This window comes from Physella acuta, unplaced genomic scaffold (assembly GCF_028476545.2).
Source record: "Physella acuta isolate Inbredline_101_S28 unplaced genomic scaffold, ASM2847654v3 ptg000792l, whole genome shotgun sequence".
NCBI lineage: Eukaryota > Metazoa > Mollusca > Gastropoda > Physidae > Physella > Physella acuta.
The window spans coordinates 343,501-371,441 of record NW_026732310.1 but is presented as its reverse complement, the minus strand read 5'-3'; the positions used below and the strand labels follow the sequence as shown (position 1 = coordinate 371,441).

At 43.1% G+C, this 27,941-nt stretch overlaps 1 protein-coding gene across 1 annotated transcript; it reads right to left on the bottom strand.

The window, feature by feature from the left end:
• Positions 1-354: 354 nt before the first annotated feature.
• LOC131950946 (sortilin-related receptor) lies at positions 355-27,326 on the bottom strand. Its single transcript, XM_059313158.1, has 11 exons — positions 27,095-27,326; positions 26,058-26,214; positions 24,680-24,787; positions 18,238-18,351; positions 17,666-17,818; positions 15,051-15,348; positions 5,517-5,700; positions 4,008-4,155; positions 1,486-1,593; positions 1,084-1,236; positions 355-727 (listed from the first exon to the last, which is right to left on the bottom strand). The coding sequence occupies exons 1-11, from the start codon at positions 27,211-27,213 to the stop codon at positions 428-430; spliced, it is 1,842 nt and encodes a 613-aa protein (XP_059169141.1). The 5' UTR covers positions 27,214-27,326; the 3' UTR covers positions 355-427.
• Between the last annotated feature and the right edge of the window lie 615 nt (positions 27,327-27,941).

Sequence of the window (27,941 nt, the reverse complement as noted above, 5' to 3'; positions counted from 1 at the left end):
TACAGCGAGTTTGTTGTATGTGTTGGCTTTGTGCTGTCCTACAGCGAGTTTGTTGTATGTGTTGGCTTTGTGCTGTCCTACCGTAATGAAGGTGGACTAGTTATATATTTTTATATGGCTTCATATATTTTTATTAATATATGTACACATAAATCATTGATATATATATATATATATATATATATATATATATATATATATATATATATATATATATATATATAAATATATATATATATATATATATATATATATATATATATATATATATATATATATATATATATATATATATATAAATGATTTATGTACTTGAATAATGTTACTATTTCGTCAAAGATAAAAACCAAAAAATTGTATGCCATACAATTTACTATCGCTTAAATAAACCATGACTCGTTGAAGAAATAGACACTGTATATAAATTTTAAGCATTGCACAGACCACAATATTTTCTACAATATTTGTGTCCATCGGCGAATGTTAGGCAAATTGGGAAGGTGGTGGAGTTCATGCGCAGACAGTCCTCAAAGGTCATGAGGTCAATGCAGACCCCGGGGTGGATGGCCGGGCAGTTGGCCTCGTCGGACATGTCGCCGCAGTCGTTCTCACTGTCGCACCTGTACTCGGCAGGCAGGCAGCCGCCCTTCGTGCACTGGAAGTGGTTGCTGTCGCAGGTACATCCCTGCTCGTCGCTGTTGTCGCCGCAGTCGTTCTCCCAGTCACACTGAAGTAAGTCGTGAGTATGTCATTATGTATAGTTCTATATGTCATTATGTATAGTTCTATGTCATTATGTATAGCTCTATGAGCATGTCATTATGTATAGTTCTATGAGTATAACATTATGTATAGTTCTATGAGTACGTCATTATGTATAGTTCTATGAGTATGTCATTATGTATAGCTCTATGAGTATGTCATTATGTATAGCTCTATGAGTATGTCATTATGTATAGCTCTATATGTCATTATGTATAGCTCTATGAGTATGTCATTATGTTTACCTCTAAGACCCTAAGGTACCAGTAATGGTTTGACTATGGAACTATGTTTACTAGAGCTAGCACGGTGCATGTTTACCTTGTAGTTTTTAGGAACACATTTGCCGTTGGCGCACGAGAACTGGAAGACGTTACAGGAGAGACCGGTGCAGGTTCTCTCGTCTGACCCGTCCCCACAGTCGTCCGTTCCGTCACACACCCAGGAGTCTACCACACAATACCCGGACTCGCACTGTGGGTAAACAATCAAGTCATCTTAGAGGCGCCCCGAAGCACGTATATTACCCCGCCCCAACCAACGAACTACAATTTACATTTTTTTTTAAATTACTCTAACCAGCGTCCACCCCCCCCCCCTCCACCCACTGACCTCTGAAAGACTGAAGAACAAAAATGTCTGAGAGAAACACTGGTCCCGATGAAACTACTAGACCCCCCCCCCCCCAATGTAACAGAGTAAAGATTCCATGTGAGGACTCACCTTCTGGTACCCTGGGGCGCACGTGCCGCCACAGTTCTGCTCATCACTGTTGTCCGTACAATCGTCCTGTGTGTCACATCGGTAGTTTTGTGGGATACAGTGGCCATTCTAGGGAAGATAAGTACAGGTTGATGGTGGTAGTTTTGTGGGATACAGTGGCCATTCTAGGGAAGATAAGTACAGGTTAATGGTGGTAGTTTTGTGGGATACAGTGGCCATTCTAGGGAAGATAAGTACAGGTTAATGGTGGTAGTTTTGTGGGATACAGTGGCCATTCTATTGGAGATAAGTACAGGTTGATGGTGGTAGTTTTGTGGGATACAGTGGCCATTCTAGGGGAGATAAGTACAGGTTAATGGTGGTAGTTTTGTAGGATACAGTGGCCATTCTAGGGGAGATAATCAAAGGTTGATGGTGGTAGTTTTGTGGGATACAGTGGCCATTCTAGGGGAGATAATCAAAGGTTGATGGTAGTAGTTTTGTGGGATACAGTGGCCATTCTATTGGAGATAAGTACAGGTTGATGGTGGTAGTTTTGTGGGATACAGTGGCCATTCTATTGGAGATAAGTACAGGTTGATGGTGGTAGTTTTGTGGGATACAGTGGCCATTCTAGGGGAGATAATCAAAGGTTGATGGTAGTAGTTTTGTGGGATACAGTGGCCATTCTATTGGAGATAAGTACAGGTTGATGGTGGTAGTTTTGTGGGATACAGTGGCCATTCTAGGGAAGATAAGTACAGGTTAATGGTGGTAGTTTTGTGGGATACAGTGGCCATTCTAGGGGAGATAATCAAAGGTTGATGGTAGTAGTTTTGTGGGATACAGTGGCCATTCTATTGGAGATAAGTACAGGTTGATGGTGGTAGTTTTGTGGGATACAGTGGCCATTCTAGGGAAGATAAGTACAGGTTGATGGTGGTAGTTTTGTGGGATACAGTGGCCATTCTAGGGGAGATAAGTACAGGTTAATGGTGGTAGTTTTGTAGGATACAGTGGCCATTCTAGGGGAGATAATCAAAGGTTGATGGTGGTAGTTTTGTGGGATACAGTGGCCATTCTAGGGGAGATAATCAAAGGTTGATGGTAGTAGTTTTGTGGGATACAGTGGCCATTCTATTGGAGATAAGTACAGGTTAATGGTGGTAGTTTTGTGGGATACAGTGGCCATTCTAGGGGAGATAAGTACAGGTTGATGGTGGTAGTTTTGTGGGATACAGTGGCCATTCTATTGGAGATAAGTACAGGTTGATGGTGGTAGTTTTGTGGGATACAGTGGCCATTCTAGGGGAGATAAGTACAGGTTAATGGTGGTAGTTTTGTAGGATACAGTGGCCATTCTAGGGGAGATAAGTACAGGTTGATGGTGGTAGTTTTGTGGGATACAGTGGCCATTCTAGGGGAGATAATCAAAGGTTGATGGTGGTAGTTTAGTGGGATACAGTGGCCATTCTAGGGGAGATAATCAAAGGTTGATGGTGGTAGTTTTGTGGGATACAGTGGCCATTATAGGGGAGATAAGTACAGGTTAATGGTGGTAGTTTTGTAGGATACAGTGGCCATTCTAGGGGAGATAATCAAAGGTTGATGGTGGTAGTTTTGTGGGATACAGTGGCCATTCTAGGGGAGATAATCAAAGGTTGATGGTGGTAGTTTTGTGGGATACAGTGGCCATTCTAGGGGAGATAATCAAAGGTTGGTGGTTGTAGTTTTGTGGGATACAGTGGCCATTCTAGGGGAGATACGTACAGGTTGGCGAATAATGGTGTTGTTATAGGGGAGATAATGACAGGAGAAAGTTGGTGTTGGTAGTTTTGTGGGAAGCAATGGCCATTCTAAGGGAGATAAGTAAAGAAAGGTTTATAAAGCAACCTACCGCACACAACATAAAGGTTTATAAAGTAACCTACCGCACATAACATAAAGGTTTATAAAGTAACCTACCGCACACAACATAGAGGTTTATAAAGTAGCCTACCGCACATAACATAAAGGTTTATAAAGTAACCTACCGCACACAACATAGAGGTTTATAAAGTAACCTACCGCACACAACATAAAGGTTTATAAAGTAACCTACCGCACACAACATAGAGGTTTATAAAGTAACCTACCGCACACAACATAGAGGTTTATAAAGTAACCTACCGCACACAACATAGGGGTTTATAAAGCAACCTACCGCACACAACATAGAGGTTTATAAAGGAACCTACCACACAGAACATAAAGGTTTATAAAGTAACCTACCGCACACAACATAAAGGTTTATAAAGTAACCTACCGCACACAACATAGAGGTTTATAAAGCAACCTACCGCACACAACATAAAGGTTTATAAAGCAACCTACCGCACACAACATAGAGGTTTATAAAACAACTTACCGCACACAGCATAGAGGTTTATAAAGCAACCTACCACACACAACATAAAGGTTTATAAAGCAACCTACCGCACACAGCATAGAGGTTTATAAAGCAACCTACCACACACAACATAAAGGTATATAAAGCAACCTACCGCACACTTGTACTGGTTTGGACCACTGCAGTCACTTGGACAGTTCTGCTCATCGAATCCCCCAGTGCAGTCGTCGATGGTGTCACAGACAAAAGCTTTCTCGATACATTTCTCATGGCAGGCGAACAGCTCAGTGCCGCAAGATGCTCTGGTGAAGACAGTCAGTAGAGCTTACAACATGTACTAGCTGGCAACTACTGAAGTAAGTAGAGCTCACAAACCTAGCTGGCAACTACTGGGGTAAGTAGAGCTCACAAACCTAGCTGGCAACTACTGGAGTAAGTAGAGCTCACAAACCTAGCTGGCAACTACTGGAGTAAGTAGAGCTCACAAACCTAGCTGGCAACTACTGGGGTAAGTAGAGCTCACAAACCTAACTGGCAACTACTGGGGTAAGTAGAGCTCACAAACCTAGCTGGCAACTACTGGGGTAAGTAGAGCTCACAAACCTAGCTGGCAACTACTGGAGTAAGTAGAGCTCACAAACCTAGCTGGCAACTACTGGGGTAAGTAGAGCTCACAAACCTAGCTGGCAACTACTGGGGTAAGTAGAGCTCACAAACCTAGCTGGCAACTACTGGAGTAAGTAGAGCTCACAAACCTAGCTGGCAACTACTGGAGTAAGTAGAGCTCACAAACCTAGCTGGCAACTACTGGGGTAAGTAGAGCTCACAAACCTAGCTGGCAACTACTAAACTAGCTAACACAAATCTGACAACTACTGGTCTAGCTAACACAAATCTGACAACTACTGGTCTAGCTAACACAAATCTGACAACTACTGGTCTAGCTAACACAAATCTGACAACTACTGGTCTAGCTAACACAAATCTGACAACTACTGGTCTAGCTAACTCAAATCTGACAACTACTGGTCTAGCTAACACAAATCTGACAACTACTGGTCTAGCTAACACAAATCTGACAACTACTGGTCTAGCTAACACAAATCTGACAACTACTGGTCTAGCTAACTCAAATCTGACAACTACTGGTCTAGCTAACACAAATCTGACAACTACTGGTCTAGCTAACACAAATCTAACAACTACTGTTACTTGCTTACGTGATTTTACCAACTAGTGTTAACAGTTTAGAAAATCTGGCCTCTATAGCAAGAGTTAAGACATGTATCATATATCAACCCTTGTTACCAGATCTCCCAATCCAGGCACTATTGGTAAACAACTGTCGTGATCTCAGCAGATCTATGTTTACAAACTCATGTGGCCACTAGATGTGATAAAGATAAAATCAACTAGATCGTCTGTTGTGATACAGATAAAATCAGATCTATGTTTACAAACTCATGTGGCCACTAGATGTTGTGATACAGATAAAATCAACTAGATCGTCTGTTGTGATACAGATAAAATCAACTAGATCGTCTGTTGTGATACAGATAAAATCAGATCTATGTTTACAAACTCATGTGGCCACTAGATGTTGTGATACAGATAAAGTCCCCCATCATGAACGGGTATCTACCCAGATGGAGGGGACACGTACCTGCCGTCTCTGAACAGGGCCTCCCCCCATGGCGAGCTGTCCCTCTTTGCTGCCTCCCTGCGGACAGCTGCGGACAGCGCTATTAATAGACCGACGGTTAGAAGTCTCAACATTGTTTCTGTACGTGTTTTCTCTGCCTTTGTGTCGTCAACCAGTGCTAATATCGGAGACAGAATTTGCATATCTCAGACCTTGACTGGTCACGTGATTGTGGGAAGTAAACATCATGTTTGTGCTGTATTTAAAAAGATTTTAAACAACTTATAAATATAAGAAATATTGGTTTTCAATCAAAGTAGATCTAGTTGTAATAGAAAGTGCTGAGTCGTGAAATGTATTTGACATTTACATAAATAAACAAACAAAGAAACATGACGAGCCTCGTGTACGGCCGCCACAGCTTCGTTCCATGGAGACCATTCCCCATTCCCCATCAGCAGTTCCTCCCCATCTCTCACACCCATGTACAGAAGTACATAAACAGACGCCGCTGGTTGGAATTTCGATTTTCCAGTGGTTTTACCCATTTTAATAGCCTTCATTACTGTCCATTTGTAGAATTATAAGCTTTTAATTAGTTAGCACACAATGTCTTTTTTTGTTTGTTAATGGGATGTGGCAAATCTTGTAACCTTATTTCGATCCACTTCTAATTCAGCGATTTCGTTTTAATTTTCCAGAAATATTGGTATCCGGTGACAATGCAAAAATATCTATTTTCATCTAATTAGTCATTAAAATTTGATTTAAAAATTACTAAATTAAATATTAAAATGGGAGATTACAAGGATAATTACTACCGATCACTGTATCTGCTGTTGACTTTTGTTTTCAAGGCTAAATGATTTTTTAAACTGAGAGTCGATCGAGAACAAGAAGGAGCAGAGAATTGTCTTTTAGAGGTTGTAAGCAGCTTATGGGGTTTTAACTCAAAAAGCTTTAAATAAATAAAGAAAGTATGTTTTATTTTCCTTGCTTCAGTGCATTTAAAACCTTTTTTATCAAAAATGGTTTATACAAACTACAAACTAAGAATCTTGAATATTAAGTCATATCACATAGAATGTACTTTTGTTTCGTTGAATGTATGTGTAAAATATCAAATTTTTAATTTAGTTCAAGCAAAACAAGAGATATATGCGTTAAGGATCAAAATTTGTATAGAGAAAATTATTTAAAGCAGTGTGTTCTATTTATCTACCCCAGTCCTGTTTCTTTTCTCACGCCCCGAAATTTGTTATATTGGATTAACGTACCAGGGGTCCAACCGATTCATGAAAACATGGGTTCTTTATGCTGCAGTCAACCAACAAACCCAAAGTTCCTTAACAATTTGTGTTAAGCTCTCTAGCAGTTTGTGTTAACTTCTACAAACGTTTGTGTTAACTTCTACAATAGTTTGTGTTAACTTCTACAATAGTTTGTGTTAACTTCTACAATAGTTTGTGTTAACTTCTACAAAAGTTTGTGTTAACATGGACACAACAAGTGAGTGTATGAACGAACGGATGAAAGATTCCACTCAACAACAAACCTGTTGACTGTCGTGTCTTACAGTACCCATGCCAGAGTTAGTAATCAGCTGGAGCAGAAGGTGACACTCCCAGGAACTTCTCAAAGATAAGACGACACGATTTTTAAACAATTATCATAATTCTTTTTTTTATTATTGTAGTTTTCACAATTGGATTAATCTGCACTAGATATTTTTTGTATTTTTTAATTAAATTTATTTCATTTCCCAATTAATTATTTTTTTGGAAGTAAAGCTGTGAATATCAAATTTTCTTCACCGTTAAACATACAATGTCTTAGACCGAGGGCGGGGGTTGTGTGGGCTGGTGGTAAACTGACTTGCATCATGTGTCAAAAGTTTCTTCAGACAAACAAAAATCAATAAAGTTTTTGTTGAAAGATGTCACCATAATATCCCGCAAGACGCTATTGTATGCAATCAATAAAAAAAAACAATGCGAAAAAAATGGCTGCAACATTTGATAATAAATGCCGCTCAAGGTGTGAAATACTTATCTCTTATGTCGGCATCAGATTAAAGTGGAATGGTTTTAGCCTTTTAGAAAATCTCAATTTGACGTCAGTGTTGCAACAGAAATGTTGAATCAGACAATTATCTGTGAACCGTTTTACACGAGTCTACTGGCGTGTTTCACTAAATAGTTCTCTCTTGATTTAGGTATTTTATTATCTTTATTGCTGTCTCGATGGACATGTGTGTTGTTTGAAGCCTTTAAAGACACGCTGGAAAATGTACTGGAAGTTCACATCTCAACACCAAACCTCGCCACCTTATATTGTTTTCTTGATTCGCTGCTGTAGATTGATCAGCAAAAACCACAATGTTTTTTCTTATAAACATATTCTTGAAGAAAACAGTCCAGCTATAACATTTATTGCAAACAATTAGCTCTTTATCTGACAACAAACGTCAAACACCTACCATTTAGTGCTGCTGATTGTACCAAACATGCAGACTTTTCTACAGACTGCCCAGATTTTTTTCTTACCGGGAGGGGGTGAGGGAGGGGTGAGAAAATCCATTTAGGCCATTTAATCTGGTTGATGTGGCGAGACGTGGTTCACAAGATGGCGGAGTTAATTATCAGCACTCAGTTAGGAAACAGCCTCGGGCAACTGTCTGCATCTCTTTGATTAGTCTCGTGCTATGTGTACAAGACGCTGGGTGATTGCTTGGTAACACAGTCCAGCATGGAGGGTAACTAACACAGTCCAGCATGTAGGGTAACTAACACAGTCAGTCCAGCATGTAGGGTAACTAACACAGTCAGTCCAGCATGTAGGGTAACTAACACAGTCAGTCCAGCATGTAGGGTAACTAACACAGTCAGTCCAGCATGTAGGGTAACTAACACAGTCAGTCCAGCATGTAGGGTAACTAACACAGTCCAGCATGTAGGGTAACTAACACAGTCCAGCATGTAGGGTAACTAACACAGTCAGTCCAGCATGTAGGGTAACTAACACAGTCCAGCATGTAGGGTAACTAACACAGTCAGTCCAGCATGTAGGGTAACTAACACAGTCCATCATGTAGGGTAACTAACACAGTCCAGCATGTAGGGTAACTAACACAGTCCAGCATGTAGGGTAACTAACACAGTCAGTCCAGCATGTAGGGTAACTAACACAGTCAGTCCAGCATGGAGGGTAACTAACACAGTCCAGCATGTAGGGTAACTAACACAGTCAGTCCAGCATGTAGGGTAACTAACACAGTCCAGCATGTAGGGTAACTAACACAGTCCAGCATGTAGGGTAACTAACACAGTCCAGCATGTAGGGTAACTAACACAGTCAGTCCAGCATGTAGGGTAACTAACACAGTCCAGCATGTAGGGTAACTAACACAGTCCAGCATGTAGGGTAACTAACACAGTCCAGCATGTAGGGTAACTAACACAGTCCAGCATGTAGGGTAACTAAAACAGTCCAGCATGTAGGGTAACTAACACAGTCCAACATGTAGGGTAACTAACACAGTCCAGCAAGTAGGGTAACTAACACAGTCAGTCCAGCATGTAGGGTAACTAACACAGTCCAGCATGTAGGGTAACTAACACAGTCAGTCCAGCATGGAGGGTAACTAACACAGTCCAGCATGTAGGGTAACTAACACAGTCCAGCATGTAGGGTAGCTAACACAGTCCAACATGTAGGGTAACTAACACAGTCAGTCCAGCATGTAGGGTAACTAACACAGTCCAGCATGTAGGGTAACTAACACAGTCCAGCATGTAGGGTAACTAACACAGTCCAGCATGTAGGGTAACTAACACAGTCCAACATGTAGGGTAACTAACACAGTCCAGCAAGTAGGGTAACTAACACAGTCAGTCCAGCATGGAGGGTAACTAACACAGTCCATCATGTAGGGTAACTAACACAGTCCATCATGTAGGGTAACTAACACAGTCCAGCATGTAGGGTAACTAACACAGTCCATCATGGAGGGTAACTAACACAGTCCAGCATGTAGGGTAACTAACACAGTCCAACATGTTGGGTAACTAACACAGTCAGTCCAGCATGTAGGGTAACTAACACAGTCCAGCATGTAGGGTAGCTAACACAGTCCAACATGTAGGGTAACTAACACAGTCCAACATGTAGGGTAACTAACACAGTCCAGCATGTAGGGTAACTAACACAGTCCAGCATGTAGGGTAGCTAACACAGTCCAGCATGGAGGTTAACTAACACAGTCCATCATGGAGGGTAACTAACACAGTCCAGCATGTAGGGTAACTAACACAGTCAGTCCAGCATGTAGGGTAACTAACACAGTCCAGCATGGAGGTTAACTAACACAGTCCATCATGGAGGGTAACTAACACAGTCCAGCAAGTAGGGTAACTAACACAGTCAGTCCAGCATGGAGGGTAACTAACACAGTCCATCATGTAGGGTAACTAACACAGTCCATCATGTAGGGTAACTAACACAGTCCAGCATGTAGGGTAACTAACACAGTCCATCATGGAGGGTAACTAACACAGTCCAGCATGTAGGGTAACTAACACAGTCCAACATGTTGGGTAACTAACACAGTCAGTCCAGCATGTAGGGTAACTAACACAGTCCAGCATGTAGGGTAGCTAACACAGTCCAACATGTAGGGTAACTAACACAGTCCAACATGTAGGGTAACTAACACAGTCCAGCATGTAGGGTAACTAACACAGTCCAGCATGTAGGGTAGCTAACACAGTCCAGCATGGAGGTTAACTAACACAGTCCATCATGGAGGGTAACTAACACAGTCCAGCATGTAGGGTAACTGACACAGTCAGTCCAGCATGTAGGGTAACTAACACAGTCCAGCATGGAGGTTAACTAACACAGTCCATCATGGAGGGTAACTAACACAGTCCAGCAAGTAGGGTAACTAACACAGTCAGTCCAGCATGGAGGGTAACTAACACAGTCCATCATGTAGGGTAACTAACACAGTCCATCATGTAGGGTAACTAACACAGTCCAGCATGTAGGGTAACTAACACAGTCCATCATGGAGGGTAACTAACACAGTCCAGCATGTAGGGTAACTAACACAGTCCAACATGTTGGGTAACTAACACAGTCAGTCCAGCATGTAGGGTAACTAACACAGTCCAGCATGTAGGGTAGCTAACACAGTCCAACATGTAGGGTAACTAACACAGTCAAACATGTAGGGTAACTAACACAGTCCAGCATGTAGGGTAACTAACACAGTCCAGCATGTAGGGTAGCTAACACAGTCCAGCATGGAGGTTAACTAACACAGTCCATCATGGAGGGTAACTAACACAGTCCAGCATGTAGGGTAACTAACACAGTCAGTCCAGCATGTAGGGTAACTAACACAGTCCAGCATGGAGGTTAACTAACACAGTCCATCATGGAGGGTAACTAACACAGTCCAGCAAGTAGGGTAACTAACACAGTCAGTCCAGCATGGAGGGTAACTAACACAGTCCATCATGTAGGGTAACTAACACAGTCCATCATGTAGGGTAACTAACACAGTCCAGCATGTAGGGTAACTAACACAGTCCATCATGGAGGGTAACTAACACAGTCCAGCATGTAGGGTAACTAACACAGTCCAACATGTTGGGTAACTAACACAGTCAGTCCAGCATGTAGGGTAACTAACACAGTCCAGCATGTAGGGTAGCTAACACAGTCCAACATGTAGGGTAACTAACACAGTCCAACATGTAGGGTAACTAACACAGTCCAGCATGTAGGGTAACTAACACAGTCCAGCATGTAGGGTAGCTAACACAGTCCAGCATGGAGGTTAACTAACACAGTCCATCATGGAGGGTAACTAACACAGTCCAGCATGTAGGGTAACTAACACAGTCAGTCCAGCATGTAGGGTAACTAACACAGTCCAGCATGGAGGTTAACTAACACAGTCCATCATGGAGGGTAACTAACACAGTCCAGCAAGTAGGGTAACTAACACAGTCAGTCCAGCATGGAGGGTAACTAACACAGTCCATCATGTAGGGTAACTAACACAGTCCATCATGTAGGGTAACTAACACAGTCCAGCATGTAGGGTAACTAACACAGTCCATCATGGAGGGTAACTAACACAGTCCAGCATGTTGGGTAACTAACACAGTCAGTCCAGCATGTAGGGTAACTAACACAGTCCAGCATGTAGGGTAGCTAACACAGTCCAACATGTAGGGTAACTAACACAGTCCAACATGTAGGGTAACTAACACAGTCCAGCATGTAGGGTAACTAACACAGTCCAGCATGTAGGGTAGCTAACACAGTCCAGCATGGAGGTTAACTAACACAGTCCATCATGGAGGGTAACTAACACAGTCCAGCATGTAGGGTAACTAACACAGTCAGTCCAGCATGTAGGGTAACTAACACAGTCCAGCATGGAGGTTAACTAACACAGTCCATCATGGAGGGTAACTAACACAGTCCAGCATGTAGGGTAACTAACACAGTCAGTCCAGCATGTAGGGTAACTAACACAGTCCAGCATGTAGGATTACTAACACAGTCCAGCATGTAGGGTAACTAACACAGTCCAGCATGTAGGGTAACTAACACAGTCCAGCAAGTAGGGTAACTAACACAGTCAGTCCAGCATGTAGGGTAACTAACACAGTCAGTCCAGCATGTAGGGTAACTAACACAGTCCAGCATGTAGGGTAACTAACACAGTCAGTCCAGCATGTAGGGTAACTAACACAGTCCAGCATGTAGGATTACTAACACAGTCCAGCATGTAGGGTAACTAACACAGTCCAGCATGTAGGGTAACTAACACAGTCCAGCATGTAGGGTAACTAACACAGTCCAGCATGTAGGGTAACTAACACAGTCCAGCATGTAGGGTAACTAACACAGTCCAGCATGTAGGGTAACTAACACAGTCCAGCATGTAGGGTAACTAACACAGTCAGTCCATCATGTAGGGTAACTAACACAGTCCAACATGTAGGGTAACTAACACAGTCCAGCATGTAGGGTAACTAACACAGTCCAGCATGTAGGGTAACTAACACAGTCCAGCAAGTAGGGTAACTAACACAGTCAGTCCAGCATGTAGGGTAACTAACACAGTCAGTCCAGCATGGAGGGTAACTAACACAGTCAGTCCAGCATGTAGGGTAACTAACACAGTCCAGCATGTAGGGTAACTAACACAGTCCAGCATGTAGGGTAACTAACACAGTCCAGCATGTAGGGTAACTAACACAGTCCAGCATGTAGGGTAACTAACACAGTCCAGCATGGAGGGTAACTAACACAGTCCAGCATGGAGGGTAACTAACACAGTCAGGCCAGCATGTAGGGTAACTAACACAGTCAGTCCAGCATGTAGGGTAACTAACACAGTCAGTCCAGCATGTAGGGTAACTAACACAGTCCAGCATGTAGGGTAACTAACACAGTCCAGCATGTAGGGTAACTAACACAGTCCAGCATGTAGGGTAACTAACACAGTCCAGCATGTAGGGTAACTAACACAGTCCAGCATGTAGGGTAACTAACACAGTCCAGCATGTAGGGTAACTAACACAGTCCAGCATGTAGGGTAGCTAACACAGTCCAACATGTAGGGTAACTAACACAGTCCAGCATGTAGGGTAACTAACACAGTCCAGCATGGAGGGTAACTAACACAGTCAGTCCAGCATGTAGGGTAACTAACACAGTCCATCATGTAGGGTAACTAACACAGTCAGTCCAGCATGTAGGGTAACTAACACAGTCCAGCATGTAGGGTAACTAACACAGTCCAGCATGGAGGGTAACTAACACAGTCAGGCCAGCATGTAGGGTAACTAACACAGTCAGTCCAGCATGTAGGGTAACTAACACAGTCAGTCTAGCATGTAGGGTAACTAACACTGTCCAGCATGTAGGGTAACTAACACAGTCCAGCATGTAGGGTAACTAACACAGTCCAGCATGTAGGGTAACTAACACAGTCCAGCATGTAGGGTAACTAACACAGGTAGTCCAGCATGTAGGGTAACTAACACAGTCCAGCATGTAGGGTAACTAACACAGTCCAGCATGTAGGGTAGCTAACACAGTCCAACATGTAGGGTAACTAACACAGTCAGTCCAGCATGTAGGGTAACTAACACAGTCAGTCCAGCATGTAGGGTAACTAACACAGTCCAGCATGTAGGGTAACTAACACAGTCAGTCCAGCATGTAGGGTAACTAACACAGTCCAGCATGTAGGGTAACTAACACAGTCCAGCATGTAGGGTAACTAACACAGTCCAGCAAGTAGGGTAACTAACACAGTCAGTCCAGCATGTAGGGTAACTAACACAGTCAGGTCAGCATGTAGGGTAACTAACACAGTCCAGCATGTAGGGTAACTAACACAGTCCAGCATGAAGGGTAACTAACACAGTCCAGCATGTAGGGTAACTAACACAGTCCATCATGTAGGGTAACTAACACAGTCCAGCATGTAGGGTAACTAACACAGTCCAGCATGTAGGGTAACTAACACAGTCAGTCCAGCATGTAGGGTAACTAACACAGTCCAGCATGTAGGGTAACTAACACAGTCAGTCCAGCATGTAGGGTAACTAACACAGTCCAGCATGTAGGGTAACTAACACAGTCAGTCCAGCATGTAGGGTAACTAACACAGTCCATCATGGAGGGTAACTAACACAGTCCAGCATGTAGGGTAACTAACACAGTCAGTCCAGCATGTAGGGTAACTAACACAGTCCATCATGTAGGGTAACTAACACAGTCAGTCCAGCATGTAGGGTAACTAACACAGTCCATCATGGAGGGTAACTAACACAGTCCATCATGTAGGGTAACTAACACAGTCCAGCATGTAGGGTAACTAACACAGTCCAGCATGGAGGTTAACTAACACAGTCCATCATGGAGGGTAACTAACACAGTCCATCATGTAGGGTAACTAACACAGTCCAGCATGGAGGTTAACTAACACAGTCCATCATGGAGGTTAACTAACACAGTCCAGCATGTAGGATAAGAAAATCTTCCAACAGGTATATAATATGACAACATTTTCCCCGCAGAACATATATTAACATATATTAAATTACACTTGCTGTTTATTTGGTAGACATCTATGCCTATACTATACATGTAGCAAGTGTAAACGCAGTCATATGTGTGCTCAAAACTATGGCTCCCGAAGAAAGTGACTAACAACACTTGGCTCCCTACAATTTGGCTGATCAAGTCTTTAGCTCGTGAATAGGATTTTATTTAATAATCCTCTGTTACTAAACCAAACAACTTCCCCCAAGTAATAGTAAATAAGATAAACGCAGTCTTTCCAATACATGTATGTACTAAAACGTAACACCTTGTTTAGACAAAAATTAAAAAAAAATCAAGAACTAAATCAAATTGTAAAAGATTATGTAATTAATTGGCAAAAGAAAAAAAAATAGAAACACGACTTCTTGTTGCACACGTCATTCAAGTTGTACTCTCGACACATGTTGCGAGTTTACGTGTTGCAGACGTCGCAAAACTTCCTGCAGTATCTGTGAGCGTCCACGTAGTACTGGCAGATGGGGTAGGTGGAGGTGTTCATCCTATAGCAGTCCTCGTAGGTCAGCATGTCGATACACACCCCCGGGTGGATGGTCGGGCAGTTGCTCTCGTCAGACAGGTCCCCGCAGTCGTTGTCACCGTCACACCTGTACGAGTTGGGGATACATTTGCCTTGTGGGCACTGGAAGTGGTCAGGTGCGCATGTGCAACCCTGCTCGTCACTGTGGTCGCCGCAGTCGTTGTCGTTATCACACTGGTGGGGAATAGAGGGGAATGTTGTGGTTTTTATGGAAAATAGAGAAGAATGTTGTGAATTTGGTGGGAAATAGAAAGGAATCTTGTGTTTGGTGGGAAATAGAGGGGAATGTTGTGAATTTGGTGGGAAATAGAGGGGAATGTTGTGAATTTGGTGGGAAATAGAGGGGAATGTTGTGAATTTGGTGGGAAATAGAAAGGAATCTTGTGTTTGGTGGGAAATAGAGGGGAATGTTGTGTTTGGTGGGAAATAGAGGGGAATGTTGTGAATTTGGTGGGAAATAGAGGGGAATGTTGTGAATTTGGTAGGAAATAGAAAGGAATGTTGTGTTTGGTGGGAAATAGAGGGGAATGTTGTGAATTTGGTGGGAAATAGAGGGGAATGTTGTGAATTTGGTGGGAAATAGAAAGGAATGTTGTGTTTGGTGGGAAATAGAGGGGAATGTTGTGAATTTGGTGGGAAATAGAGGGGAATGTTGTGTTTGGTGGGAAATAGAAAGGAATGTTGTGAATTTGGAATTGAGGTATGAGATACAACCCAACCACTCGAGCTAATAAAAAAAAAAAGAGTAATATGTGACCGAGAGTTATATGGGCCGCGTTCAATAAAAAAGATCAATGATGTTATACCAGTGCATTACACTTAGAGGACCTTCGGGTCACCGATACTCCAATACTCCAAGTTTATTGTTCATTTACCACATGAACTATCACAAATCAACAGATATAAATAGAACAATTATAAAAAATAAGCAGATTCTAAATAATGGGCTTGTCCATGAATGAGCTCATGTATCCCTGGAAGGCGGGCCTACATTTTGTCTGTGTTGATGTGGCGTAGTTCACATTTTGTATTTATTGAGAATTAAATTTATGTAAACGTTGTTTTCATTTTGCGTTTATTAAGAAGCATGTAAGTAACATAATTTTAAGGGTAGTGTGATTGGGGGGGGGGGTATGCTTGCGATGGGAGATAAGGAGAGAGAGATCATGATGTACGATCGAGCCCAAATATTGTGGCGAAAATTAATAAACACTCACAACAATAAATGAGTTACATACAAAAAAAACAGGCAAGCATCTGTCACTGTTAAATACTTTTAATAAAAATGTTATTTAAAAAAAAACCAATTTGACACGTTTAAAAAATGTAGAATGTAATAATTAAAATGTGCACTCACCTGATAGCCTGCTGGGATACAGGTGTGGTTGGTGCAGGTAAAATGTGCACTCACCTGATAGCCTGCTGGGATACAGGTGTGGTTGGTGCAGGTAAAATGTGCACTCACCTGATAGCCTCCTGGGATACAAGTGTGGTTGGTGCAGGTAAAATGTGCACTCACCTGATATCCTGCTGGGATACACTTGTGGTTGGTGCAGGTAAAATGTGCACTCACCTGATAGCCTGCTGGGATACAGGTGTGGTTGGTGCAGGTAAAATGTGCACTCACCTGATAGCCTGCTGGGATACAGGTGTGGTTGGTGCAGGTAAAATGTGCACTCACCTGATAGCCTGCTGGGATACAGGTGTGGTTGGTGCAGGTAAAATGTGCACTCACCTGATAGCCTGCTGGGATACAGGTGTGGTTGGTGCAGGTAAAATGTGCACTCACCTGATAGCCTGCTGGGATACAGGTGTGGTTGGTGCAGGTAAAATGTGCACTCACCTGATAGCCTGCTGGGATACACTTGTGGTTGGTGCAGGTAAAATGTGCACTCACCTGATAGCCTCCTGGGATACAAGTGTGGTTGGTGCAGGTAAAATGTGCACTCACCTGATATCCTGCTGGGATACACTTGTGGTTGGTGCAGGTAAAATGTGCACTCACCTGATAGCCTGCTGGGATACAGGTGTGGTTGGTGCAGGTAAAATGTGCACTCACCTGATAGCCTGCTGGGATACAGGTGTGGTTGGTGCAGGTAAAATGTGCACTCACCTGATAGCCTGCTGGGATACAGGTGTGGTTGGTGCAGGTAAAATGTGCACTCACCTGATAGCCTGCTGGGATACAGGTGTGGTTGGTGCAGGTAAAATGTGCACTCACCTGATAGCCTGCTGGGATACAGGTGTGGTTGGTGCAGGTAAAATGTGCACTCACCTGATAGCCTGCTGGGATACAGGTGTGGTTGGTGCAGGTAAAATGTGCACTCACCTGATAGCCTGCTGGGATACAGGTGTGGTTGGTGCAGGTAAAATGTGCACTCACCTGATAGCCTGCTGGGATACAGGTGTGGTTGGTGCAGGTAAAATGTGCACTCACCTGATAGCCTGCTGGGATACAGGTGTGGTTGGTGCAGGTAAAATGTGCACTCACCTGATAGCCTGCAGGGATACACTTGTGGTTGGTGCAGGTAAACTGGGACGAGTCACACGTCCTTGCTGCGCAGTTCTGCTCATCTCCCATGTCACCACAGTCATTGTCACCATCACATACCCAGCTGTCAGTGATGCAGTGACCGTTGGTACACTGGGAATAGTGACATTTGATGACACATATGATATGTACTTGGTGTCACGTAACGTAAATAGACGTTACAGTTGTAGTGGTGAGACAATTGTAGTAGTGAAACAGTTGTAGTAGTGAAACAGTTTTAAGACAGTTGATGTAGTGAGACAGTTGTAGTAGTGAAACTGTTGTAGTGGTGAAACATTTGTAGTAATAAGACAGTTGCAGTAGTGAGACAGTTGTAAAGTGAGAAAGTTGTAGTGGTTAGACGGTTGTAGAAGTGAGACAGTTGTAGAAGTGAGGCACTTGTAGTAGTGAGACAGTTGTAAAGTGAGACAGTTGTGAGACTGTAATGACATAATATAGAAGTGAGACAGTTGTAGAAGTGAGACAGTTGTAGAAGTGAGACAGTTGTAGAAGTGAGACAGTTTAAGACTGACGTGAAAGTATCCAGGCCTGCATGTTCCGCCACAGTTGGCTTCATCCGAGTGATCTCCGCAGTCCTCGTCCCCGTCACACAACCAGCTGTGGCTGATACAGGCACCGTTAGAACACTGTCAACAGGACAAATACAGGCACCGTTAGAACACTGTCAACAGGACAAATACAGGCACCGTTAGAAAAAACAGGACAAATACAGGCACCGTTAGAACAAACAGGACAAATACAGGCACCGTTAGAACACTGACAACAGGACAAATACAGGCACCATTAGAAAAAACAGGACAAATACAGGCACCGTTAGAACACTGGCAACAGGACAAATACAGGCACCGTTAGAAAAAACAGGACAAATACAGGCACCGTTAGAACAAACAGGACAAATACAGGCACCGTTAGAACACTGACAACAGGACAAATACAGGCACCGTTAGAAAAAACAGGACAAATACAGGCACCGTTAGAACACTGGCAACAGGACAAATACAGGCACCGTTAGAACACTGGCAACAGGACAAATACAGGCACCGTTAGAACACTGGCAACAGGACAAATACAGGCACCGTTAGAAAAAACAGGACAAATACAGGCACCGTTAGAACAAACAGGACAAATACAGGCACCGTTAGAACACTGACAACAGGACAAATACAGGCACCGTTAGAAAAAACAGGACAAATACAGGCACCGTTAGAACACTGACAACAGGACAAATACAGGCACCGTTAGAACACTGGCAACATGACAAATACAGGCACCGTTAGAACAAACAGGACAAATACAGGCACCGTTAGAACACTGAAAACATGACAAATACAGGCACCGTTAGAACACTGACAACAGGACAAATACAGGCACCGTTAGAACACTGACAACAGGACAAATACAGGCACCGTTAGAACAAACAGGACAAATACAGGCACCGTTAGAACACTGGCAACAGGACAAAAACAGGCACCGTTAGAACACTGGCAACAGGACAAATACAGGCACCGTTAGAACAAACAGGACAAATACAGGCACCGTTAGAACACTGACAACAGGACAAAAACAGGCACCGTTAGAACAAACAGGACAAATACAGGCACCGTTAGAACAAACAGGACAAATACAGGCACCGTTAGAACACTGACAACATGACAAATACAGGCACCGTTAGAACACTGACAACAGGACAAACACAGGCACCGTTAGAACACTGACAACAGGACAAATACAGGCACCGTTAGAACAAACAGGACAAATACAGGCACCGTTAGAACAAACAGGACAAATACAGGCACCGTTAGAACACTGGCCATGGGACAAAAACAGGCACCGTTAGAACACTGGCAACAGGACAAATACAGGCACCGTTAGAACAAACAGGACAAATACAGGCACCGTTAGAACACTGACAACAGGACAAAAACAGGCACCGTTAGAACACTGACAACAGGACAAATACAGGCACCGTTAGAACACTGGCAACAGAACAAATACAGGCACCGTTAGAACACTGACAACAGGACAAATACAGGCACCGTTAGAACAAACAGGACAAATACAGGCATCGTTAGAACACTGGCAACAGGACAAATACAGGCACCGTTAGAACAAACAGGACAAATACAGGCACCGTTAGAACACTGACAACAGGACAAATACAGGCACCGTTAGAACACTGACAACAGGACAAATACAGGCACCGTTAGAACACTGACAACAGGACAAATACAGGCACCGTTAGAACACTGACAACAGGACAAATACAGGCACCGTTAGAACAAACAGGACAAATACAGGCACCGTTAGAACACTGACAACAGGACAAATACAGGCACCGTTAGAACAAACAGGACAAATACAGGCACCGTTAGAACACTGACAACAGGACAAATACAGGCACCGTTAGAACACTGACAACAGGACAAATACAAGCACCGTTAGAACACTGGCAACATGACAAACACAGGCACCGTTAGAACACTGACAACAGGACAAATACAGGCACCGTTAGAACACTGACAACAGGACAAATACAGGCACCGTTAGAACAAACAGGACAAATACAGGCACCGTTAGAACACTGACAACAGGACAAATACAGGCACCGTTAGAACACTGACAACAGGACAAATACAGGCACCGTTAGAACAAACAGGACAAATACAGGCACCGTTAGAACACTGGCCATGGGACAAATACAGGCACCGTTAGAACACTGGCAACAGGACAAATACAGGCACCGTTAGAACACTGACAACAGGACAAATACAGGCACCGTTAGAACACTGACAACAGGACAAATACAGGCACCGTTAGAACAAACAGGACAAATACAGGCACCGTTAGAACACTGGCCATGGGACAAATACAGGCACCGTTAGAACACTGACAACAGGACAAATACAGGCACCGTTAGAACACTGACAACAGGACAAATACAGGCACCGTTAGAACAAACAGGACAAATACAGGCACCGTTAGAACACTGGCCATGGGACAAATACAGGCACCGTTAGAACACTGGCAACAGGACAAATACAGGCACCGTTAGAACAAACAGGACAAATACAGGCACCGTTAGAACACTGGCCATGGGACAAATACAGGCACCGTTAGAACACTGGCAACAGGACAAATACAGGCACCGTTAGAACACTGACAACAGGACAAATACAGGCACCGTTAGAACACTGACAACAGGACAAATACAGGCACCGTTAGAACAAACAGGACAAATACAGGCACCGTTAGAACACTGGCCATGGGACAAATACAGGCACCGTTAGAACACTGACAACAGGACAAATACAGGCACCGTTAGAACACTGACAACAGGACAAATACAGGCACCGTTAGAACAAACAGGACAAATACAGGCACCGTTAGAACACTGGCCATGGGACAAATACAGGCACCGTTAGAACACTGGCAACAGGACAAATACAGGCACCGTTAGAACAAACAGGACAAATACAGGCACCGTTAGAACACTGACAACAGGACAAATACAGGCACCGTTATAACACTGACAACATGACAAATACAGGCACCGTTAGAACACTGTCAACAGGACAAATACAGGCACCGTTAGAACAAACAGGACAAATACAGGCACCGTTAGAACACTGACAACAGGACAAATACAGGCACCGTTAGAACACTGACAACAGGACAAATACAGGCACCGTTAGAACAAACAGGACAAATACAGGCACCGTTAGAACACTGACAACAGGACAAATACAGGCACCGTTAGAACAAACAGGACAAATACAGGCACCGTTAGAACACTGACAACAGGACAAATACAGGCACCGTTAGAACACTGACAACAGGACAAATACAAGCACCGTTAGAACACTGGCAACATGACAAACACAGGCACCGTTAGAACACTGACAACAGGACAAATACAGGCACCGTTAGAACACTGACAACAGGACAAATACAGGCACCGTTAGAACAAACAGGACAAATACAGGCACCGTTAGAACACTGACAACAGGACAAATACAGGCACCGTTAGAACAAACAGGACAAATACAGGCACCGTTAGAACACTGACAACAGGACAAATACAGGCACCGTTAGAACACTGACAACAGGACAAATACAAGCACCGTTAGAACACTGGCAACATGACAAACACAGGCACCGTTAGAACACTGACAACAGGACAAATACAGGCACCGTTAGAACACTGACAACAGGACAAATACAGGCACCGTTAGAACAAACAGGACAAATACAGGCACCGTTAGAACACTGACAACAGGACAAATACAGGCACCGTTAGAACACTGACAACAGGACAAATACAGGCACCGTTAGAACAAACAGGACAAATACAGGCACCGTTAGAACACTGGCCATGGGACAAATACAGGCACCGTTAGAACACTGGCAACAGGACAAATACAGGCACCGTTAGAACACTGACAACAGGACAAATACAGGCACCGTTAGAACACTGACAACAGGACAAATACAGGCACCGTTAGAACAAACAGGACAAATACAGGCACCGTTAGAACACTGGCCATGGGACAAATACAGGCACCGTTAGAACACTGACAACAGGACAAATACAGGCACCGTTAGAACACTGACAACAGGACAAATACAGGCACCGTTAGAACAAACAGGACAAATACAGGCACCGTTAGAACACTGGCCATGGGACAAATACAGGCACCGTTAGAACACTGGCAACAGGACAAATACAGGCACCGTTAGAACAAACAGGACAAATACAGGCACCGTTAGAACACTGGCCATGGGACAAATACAGGCACCGTTAGAACACTGGCAACAGGACAAATACAGGCACCGTTAGAACACTGACAACAGGACAAATACAGGCACCGTTAGAACACTGACAACAGGACAAATACAGGCACCGTTAGAACAAACAGGACAAATACAGGCACCGTTAGAACACTGGCCATGGGACAAATACAGGCACCGTTAGAACACTGACAACAGGACAAATACAGGCACCGTTAGAACACTGACAACAGGACAAATACAGGCACCGTTAGAACAAACAGGACAAATACAGGCACCGTTAGAACACTGGCCATGGGACAAATACAGGCACCGTTAGAACACTGGCAACAGGACAAATACAGGCACCGTTAGAACAAACAGGACAAATACAGGCACCGTTAGAACACTGACAACAGGACAAATACAGGCACCGTTATAACACTGACAACATGACAAATACAGGCACCGTTAGAACACTGTCAACAGGACAAATACAGGCACCGTTAGAACAAACAGGACAAATACAGGCACCGTTAGAACACTGACAACAGGACAAATACAGGCACCGTTAGAACAAACAGGACAAATACAGGCACCGTTAGAACACTGGCAACAGGACAAATACAGGCACCGTTAGAACAAACAGGACAAATACAGACACCGTTAGAACACTGACAACAGGACAAATACAGGCACCGTTAGAACACTGGCAACATGTCAAATACAGGCACCGTTAGAACATTGACATCCTACACAGATAACAAACTTACTACTGATTTACAGATACATTCACTGTTTTCAAATATGTGTCAAAGACTTTATTTGTTAATTGTATACTCAAGTAATAATAATTTTAAAAATAAAGGCGGGTGTCATTATTACAGTTTGGGAAATATTGTCGTAACAAGGGTCTTACGACTACAATTTAGGAATGGGGTGTGGGGGTGAGGGATGGGCATCTGGGTGTACACCGAATCAATGTCGCTTTACAGCACAGGCTCGACATAGTTGTCTCCCATAAAACCCACCCTGTCCCATTTTGATGGTCCAGGCTACAGGCCAGTTGAGATGGGATCTGGCTAGGTCGTCCACATATATTTTAGCTACTCTAATGTTTACTCAGTGACACCAGACAATACCACAGTCAGAGGCATAGCGATGGGGGAGGGGGTGGGGGCAGGGGGGACATATGTCCCCGGGCGCCGACCTTAGGGGGGCCAAAATGGGTTGGAAAAAGTAATCGAAAGTTTGAGGGGGGTGCAAATCAAAAGTTTGAGAGGGGTGCAAATCGAAAGTTTGTTCCCGGGTGCCGGGAAGGGTCGCTACGCCTCTGATCACAGTCATTCCATTACAACAACTGAAACCCCACAGTTACCACACAGTGACCCCACAGTTACCACACAGTGACCCCAGAGTTACCACAAAGTGACTACAGAGTTACCACACAGTGGCCACAGATTTACCACACAGTGACCCCAGAGTTACCACACAGTGACCCCACAGTTACCACACAGTGACCCCAGAGTTACCACAAAGTGACTACAGAGTTACCACACAGTGACCCCAGAGTTACCACAAAGTGACTACAGATTTACCACACAGTGACTACAGATTTACCACACAGTGACTACAGATTTACCACACAGTGACCCTACAGTTACCCCACCGTTACCACACAATGACCCCAGAGTTACCACACAATGACCCCACAGTTACCACACAGTGATCCCCAGAGTTACCACACAGTGACCCCAGAGTTGCCACACAGTGACTACAGATTTACCACAAAGTGACTACAGAGTTACCACACAGTGACCACAGATTTACCACACAGTGACCCCACAGTTACCACACAGTGACCCTACAGTTACCACACAGTGACCCCAGAGTTACCACACAGTGACCCCACAGTTACCACACAGTGACCCCACAGTTACCACACAGTGACCCCACAGTTACCACACAGTGACCCCAGAGTTACCACACAGTGACCCCAGAGTTACCACACAGTGACCCCACAGTTACCACACAGTGACCCATAAGTTACCACACAGTGACCCCAGATTTACCACACAGTGACCCCAGATTTACCACACAGTGACCCCAGATTTACCACACAGTGACCCCACAGTGACCACAGCTGTAACAAAGATACAGAAAACAAAACAAAACTCATCAAATGACCTTGAAATCTGCACCCCTGCAGGAACCGCCACAATCTTTTTCATCACTTCCGTCGGGACAATCGTTGGAGGCATCACATTTGTAAAACACGGCCAGGCATCGATTGTCCTAGAGAGATGCTCTAATTAAAACGTGCTTCCAATTACACACATTTTAAATTACATTTTGTGTGTGTTCAACAAGTCAATACATCTGAGATTATTTTAGAACAGTTAATTTCATTCTTTAAAAAATCTGAACAATTTATTATTTGGATACATTGTCTACCATACACAAATTAGTCTAGCTGGAACTCAATTACTGAAGTTTAATTTTAAAATGTGATCACCTATTTGTGTAGAAACAATGTGCATCATATTTTGACGAGCTTTTATAAGAGCTAGCTGTGCTGCCTAAGACAGGACGGTCTAGCTAAGTTCTAAATGCGCTAGCTAAAGGGTTTCATACAAAGATATAAATAAGGCATACAACTATTTCTTGGGGCTTCCTAAAACCCGCTATAGGACATTCTGTTGTATATAACATAAGTTTAAGGACATTTCAATTATACACCAAAAACTTACAGGACATTTCTAGACTTCAACCAACTGACAGGACATTTCTATGATACACCAAAAACTTACAGGACATTTCTATAAGACACCAACCAACGTACAGGACATTTCTAGACACCACCCAACTTACAGGACATTTCTAGACACCACCCAACTTACAGGACATTTCTAGACACCACCCAACTTACAGGACATTTCTAGACACCACCCAACTTACAGGACATTTCTAGACACCACCCAACTTACAGGACATTTCTAGACACCACCCAACTTACAGGACATTTCTAGACACCACCCAACTTACAGGACATTTCTAGACACCACCCAACTTACAGGACATTTCTAGACACCACCCAACTTACAGGACATTTCTAGACACCACCCAACTTACAGGACATTTCTAGACACCACCCAACTTACAGGGCATTTCTATAAGACACCACCCAACTTACAAGACATTTGTATAAGACACCACCCAACTTACAGGACATTTGTATAAGACACCACCCAACTTACAGGACATTTCTAGACACCACCCAACTTACAAGACATTTGTATAAGACACCACCCAATTTACAGGACATTTCTAGACACCACCCAATTTACAAGACATTTGTATAAGACACCACCCAACTTACAAGACATTTGTATAAGACACCACCCAATTTACAAGACATTTGTATAAGACACCACCCAACTTACAGGACATTTCTATAAGACACCACCCAACTTACAGGACATTTCTAGACACCACCCAACTTACAGGACATTTCTATAAGACACCACCCAACTTACAGGACATTGCTAGACACCACCCAACTTACAGGGCATTTGAAGGTGTGGTTGCCAGAACAATCAGTCGGACAGTTCTGCTGCTCATCAAAGCCGCCCGTGCAGTCGTTCTCCGTGTCGCACACGTACGTCTGTGGGATGCATTTTTCTGGGCAAGCAAACTCGTTGGACGCGCAGGACAGGGTTTGTCTGGGTGGACAAAGATAAAAAAAAACAAAAATAATTTAAAAACCCCGCAACAAATGTGACTTTCATCCTGCACTTGGTTGTTGAATGACGTTAGACAGTTGAATCATTTCTGTCCAGTATAATCTACTGGCTTGCTAGCAGACATATCTAACGTCTTATTGACCTATTTTTATGCGATTACAAACGTCATTGATCCGTGTGTCAATGTGTCACATGTCACATGTCACATATGTTTTAGTTTACCCAACACGCCGTTTTAAATACTCAAAACCTACTTTACCTTTTGGTCTAAGGGTTCAAATATCTAAAACCTACTTTACCTTTTGGTCTCAGGGTTCAAATATCTAAAACCTACTTTACATTTTGGTCTCAGGGTTCAAATATCTAAAACCTACTTTACCTTTTGGTCTCAGGGTTCAAATATCTAAAACCTACTTTACCTTTTGGTCTCATGGTTCAAATATCTAAAACCTACTTTACCTTTTGGTCTCAGGGTTCAAATATCTAAAACCTACTTTACCTTTTGGTCTCATGGTTCAAATATCTAAAACCTACTTTACCTTTTGGTCCCAGGGTTAAAATATCTAAAACCTACTTTACCTTTTGGTCTCAGGGTTCAAATATCTAAAACCTACGTTGCCTTTTGGTCTCATGGTTCAAATATCTAAAACCTACGTTACCTTTTGGTCTCAGTGTTCAAATATCTAAAACCTACGTTACCTTTTGGTCTCAGTGTTCAAATATCTAAAACCTACTTTACCTTTTGGTCTCAGTGTTCAACTATCTAAAACCTACTTTACCTTTTGGTCTCATGGTTCAAATATCTAAAACCTACTTTACCTTTTGGTCTCAGTGTTCAAATATCTAAAACCTACTTTACCTTTTGGTCTCAGTGTTCAAATATTTCTCCGCGCCATAATGTTTATGCTTGAGCCTGGCGTCTGCTACGAACAATACGAGGAAGACAGCGAGGAGTGTACAGACTAGAGATCGAATCATTGTCGTCAGCTGGTGCTGGGAAAGTCTGACAACAGCTGCTGTGATTTATTTATACCGAGGTAGGGCTGGTCAGTCCTGGTCAGGTGAGAACGTCATGCAAGTATGGACTGGTAGAAGATAAGATCGTGGGAACGTACCTGACTGTTGATGACGTCATAGGTCTATCTATCAGAAAGGTCTAGGCAGCACAGATAGATTGTCAGATAGAAATATCTTTAGCAGCACAGATAGATTGTCAGATAGAAATATCTCTAGCAGCACAGATAGATTGTCAGATAGAAATATCTTTAGCAGCACAGATAGATTGTAAGATAGAAATGTCTCTAGCAGCACAGATAGATTGTCAGATAGAAATATCTTTAGCAGCACAGATAGATTGTCAGATAGAAATGTCTCTAGCAGCACAGATAGAAGTGAAGTCAGTTGAAGCTGTTGTAGCATACAGTTGACGCTGTAGCTACAATCACGAGCAGAGATTAATTTAACTGAGGAACACAAAAACCATCATGATGTGCCACTTTTCAGTAAGGTTAATATAAGAACGGCCAACGGACGGGGTCAGCGTACAAATCTCAAACTGCTATTATGTTGGCTGGTGTATGTTTGATCATTGAACAGATAGACCATTAGATATGTTGGCTGGTGTATGTTTGATCATTGAACAGATAGAGCATTAGATATGTTGGCTGGTGTATGTTTGATCATTGAACAGATAGACCATTAGATAT

Excerpts from the sequence above, each read along its gene's own strand:
- LOC131950946 (XM_059313158.1), bottom strand. The coding sequence starts at position 27,213 with ATGATTCGATCTCTAGTCTGTACACTCCTCGCTGTCTTCCTCGTATTG. Across the intron at positions 26,215-27,094 it reads TTGAACACTGAGACCAAAAG|ACAAACCCTGTCCTGCGCGT; the intron begins GTAAAGTAGGTT and ends TTGTCCACCCAG. Across the intron at positions 1,237-1,485 it reads GCGCCCCAGGGTACCAGAAG|TGCGAGTCCGGGTATTGTGT; the intron begins GTGAGTCCTCAC and ends GTTTACCCACAG.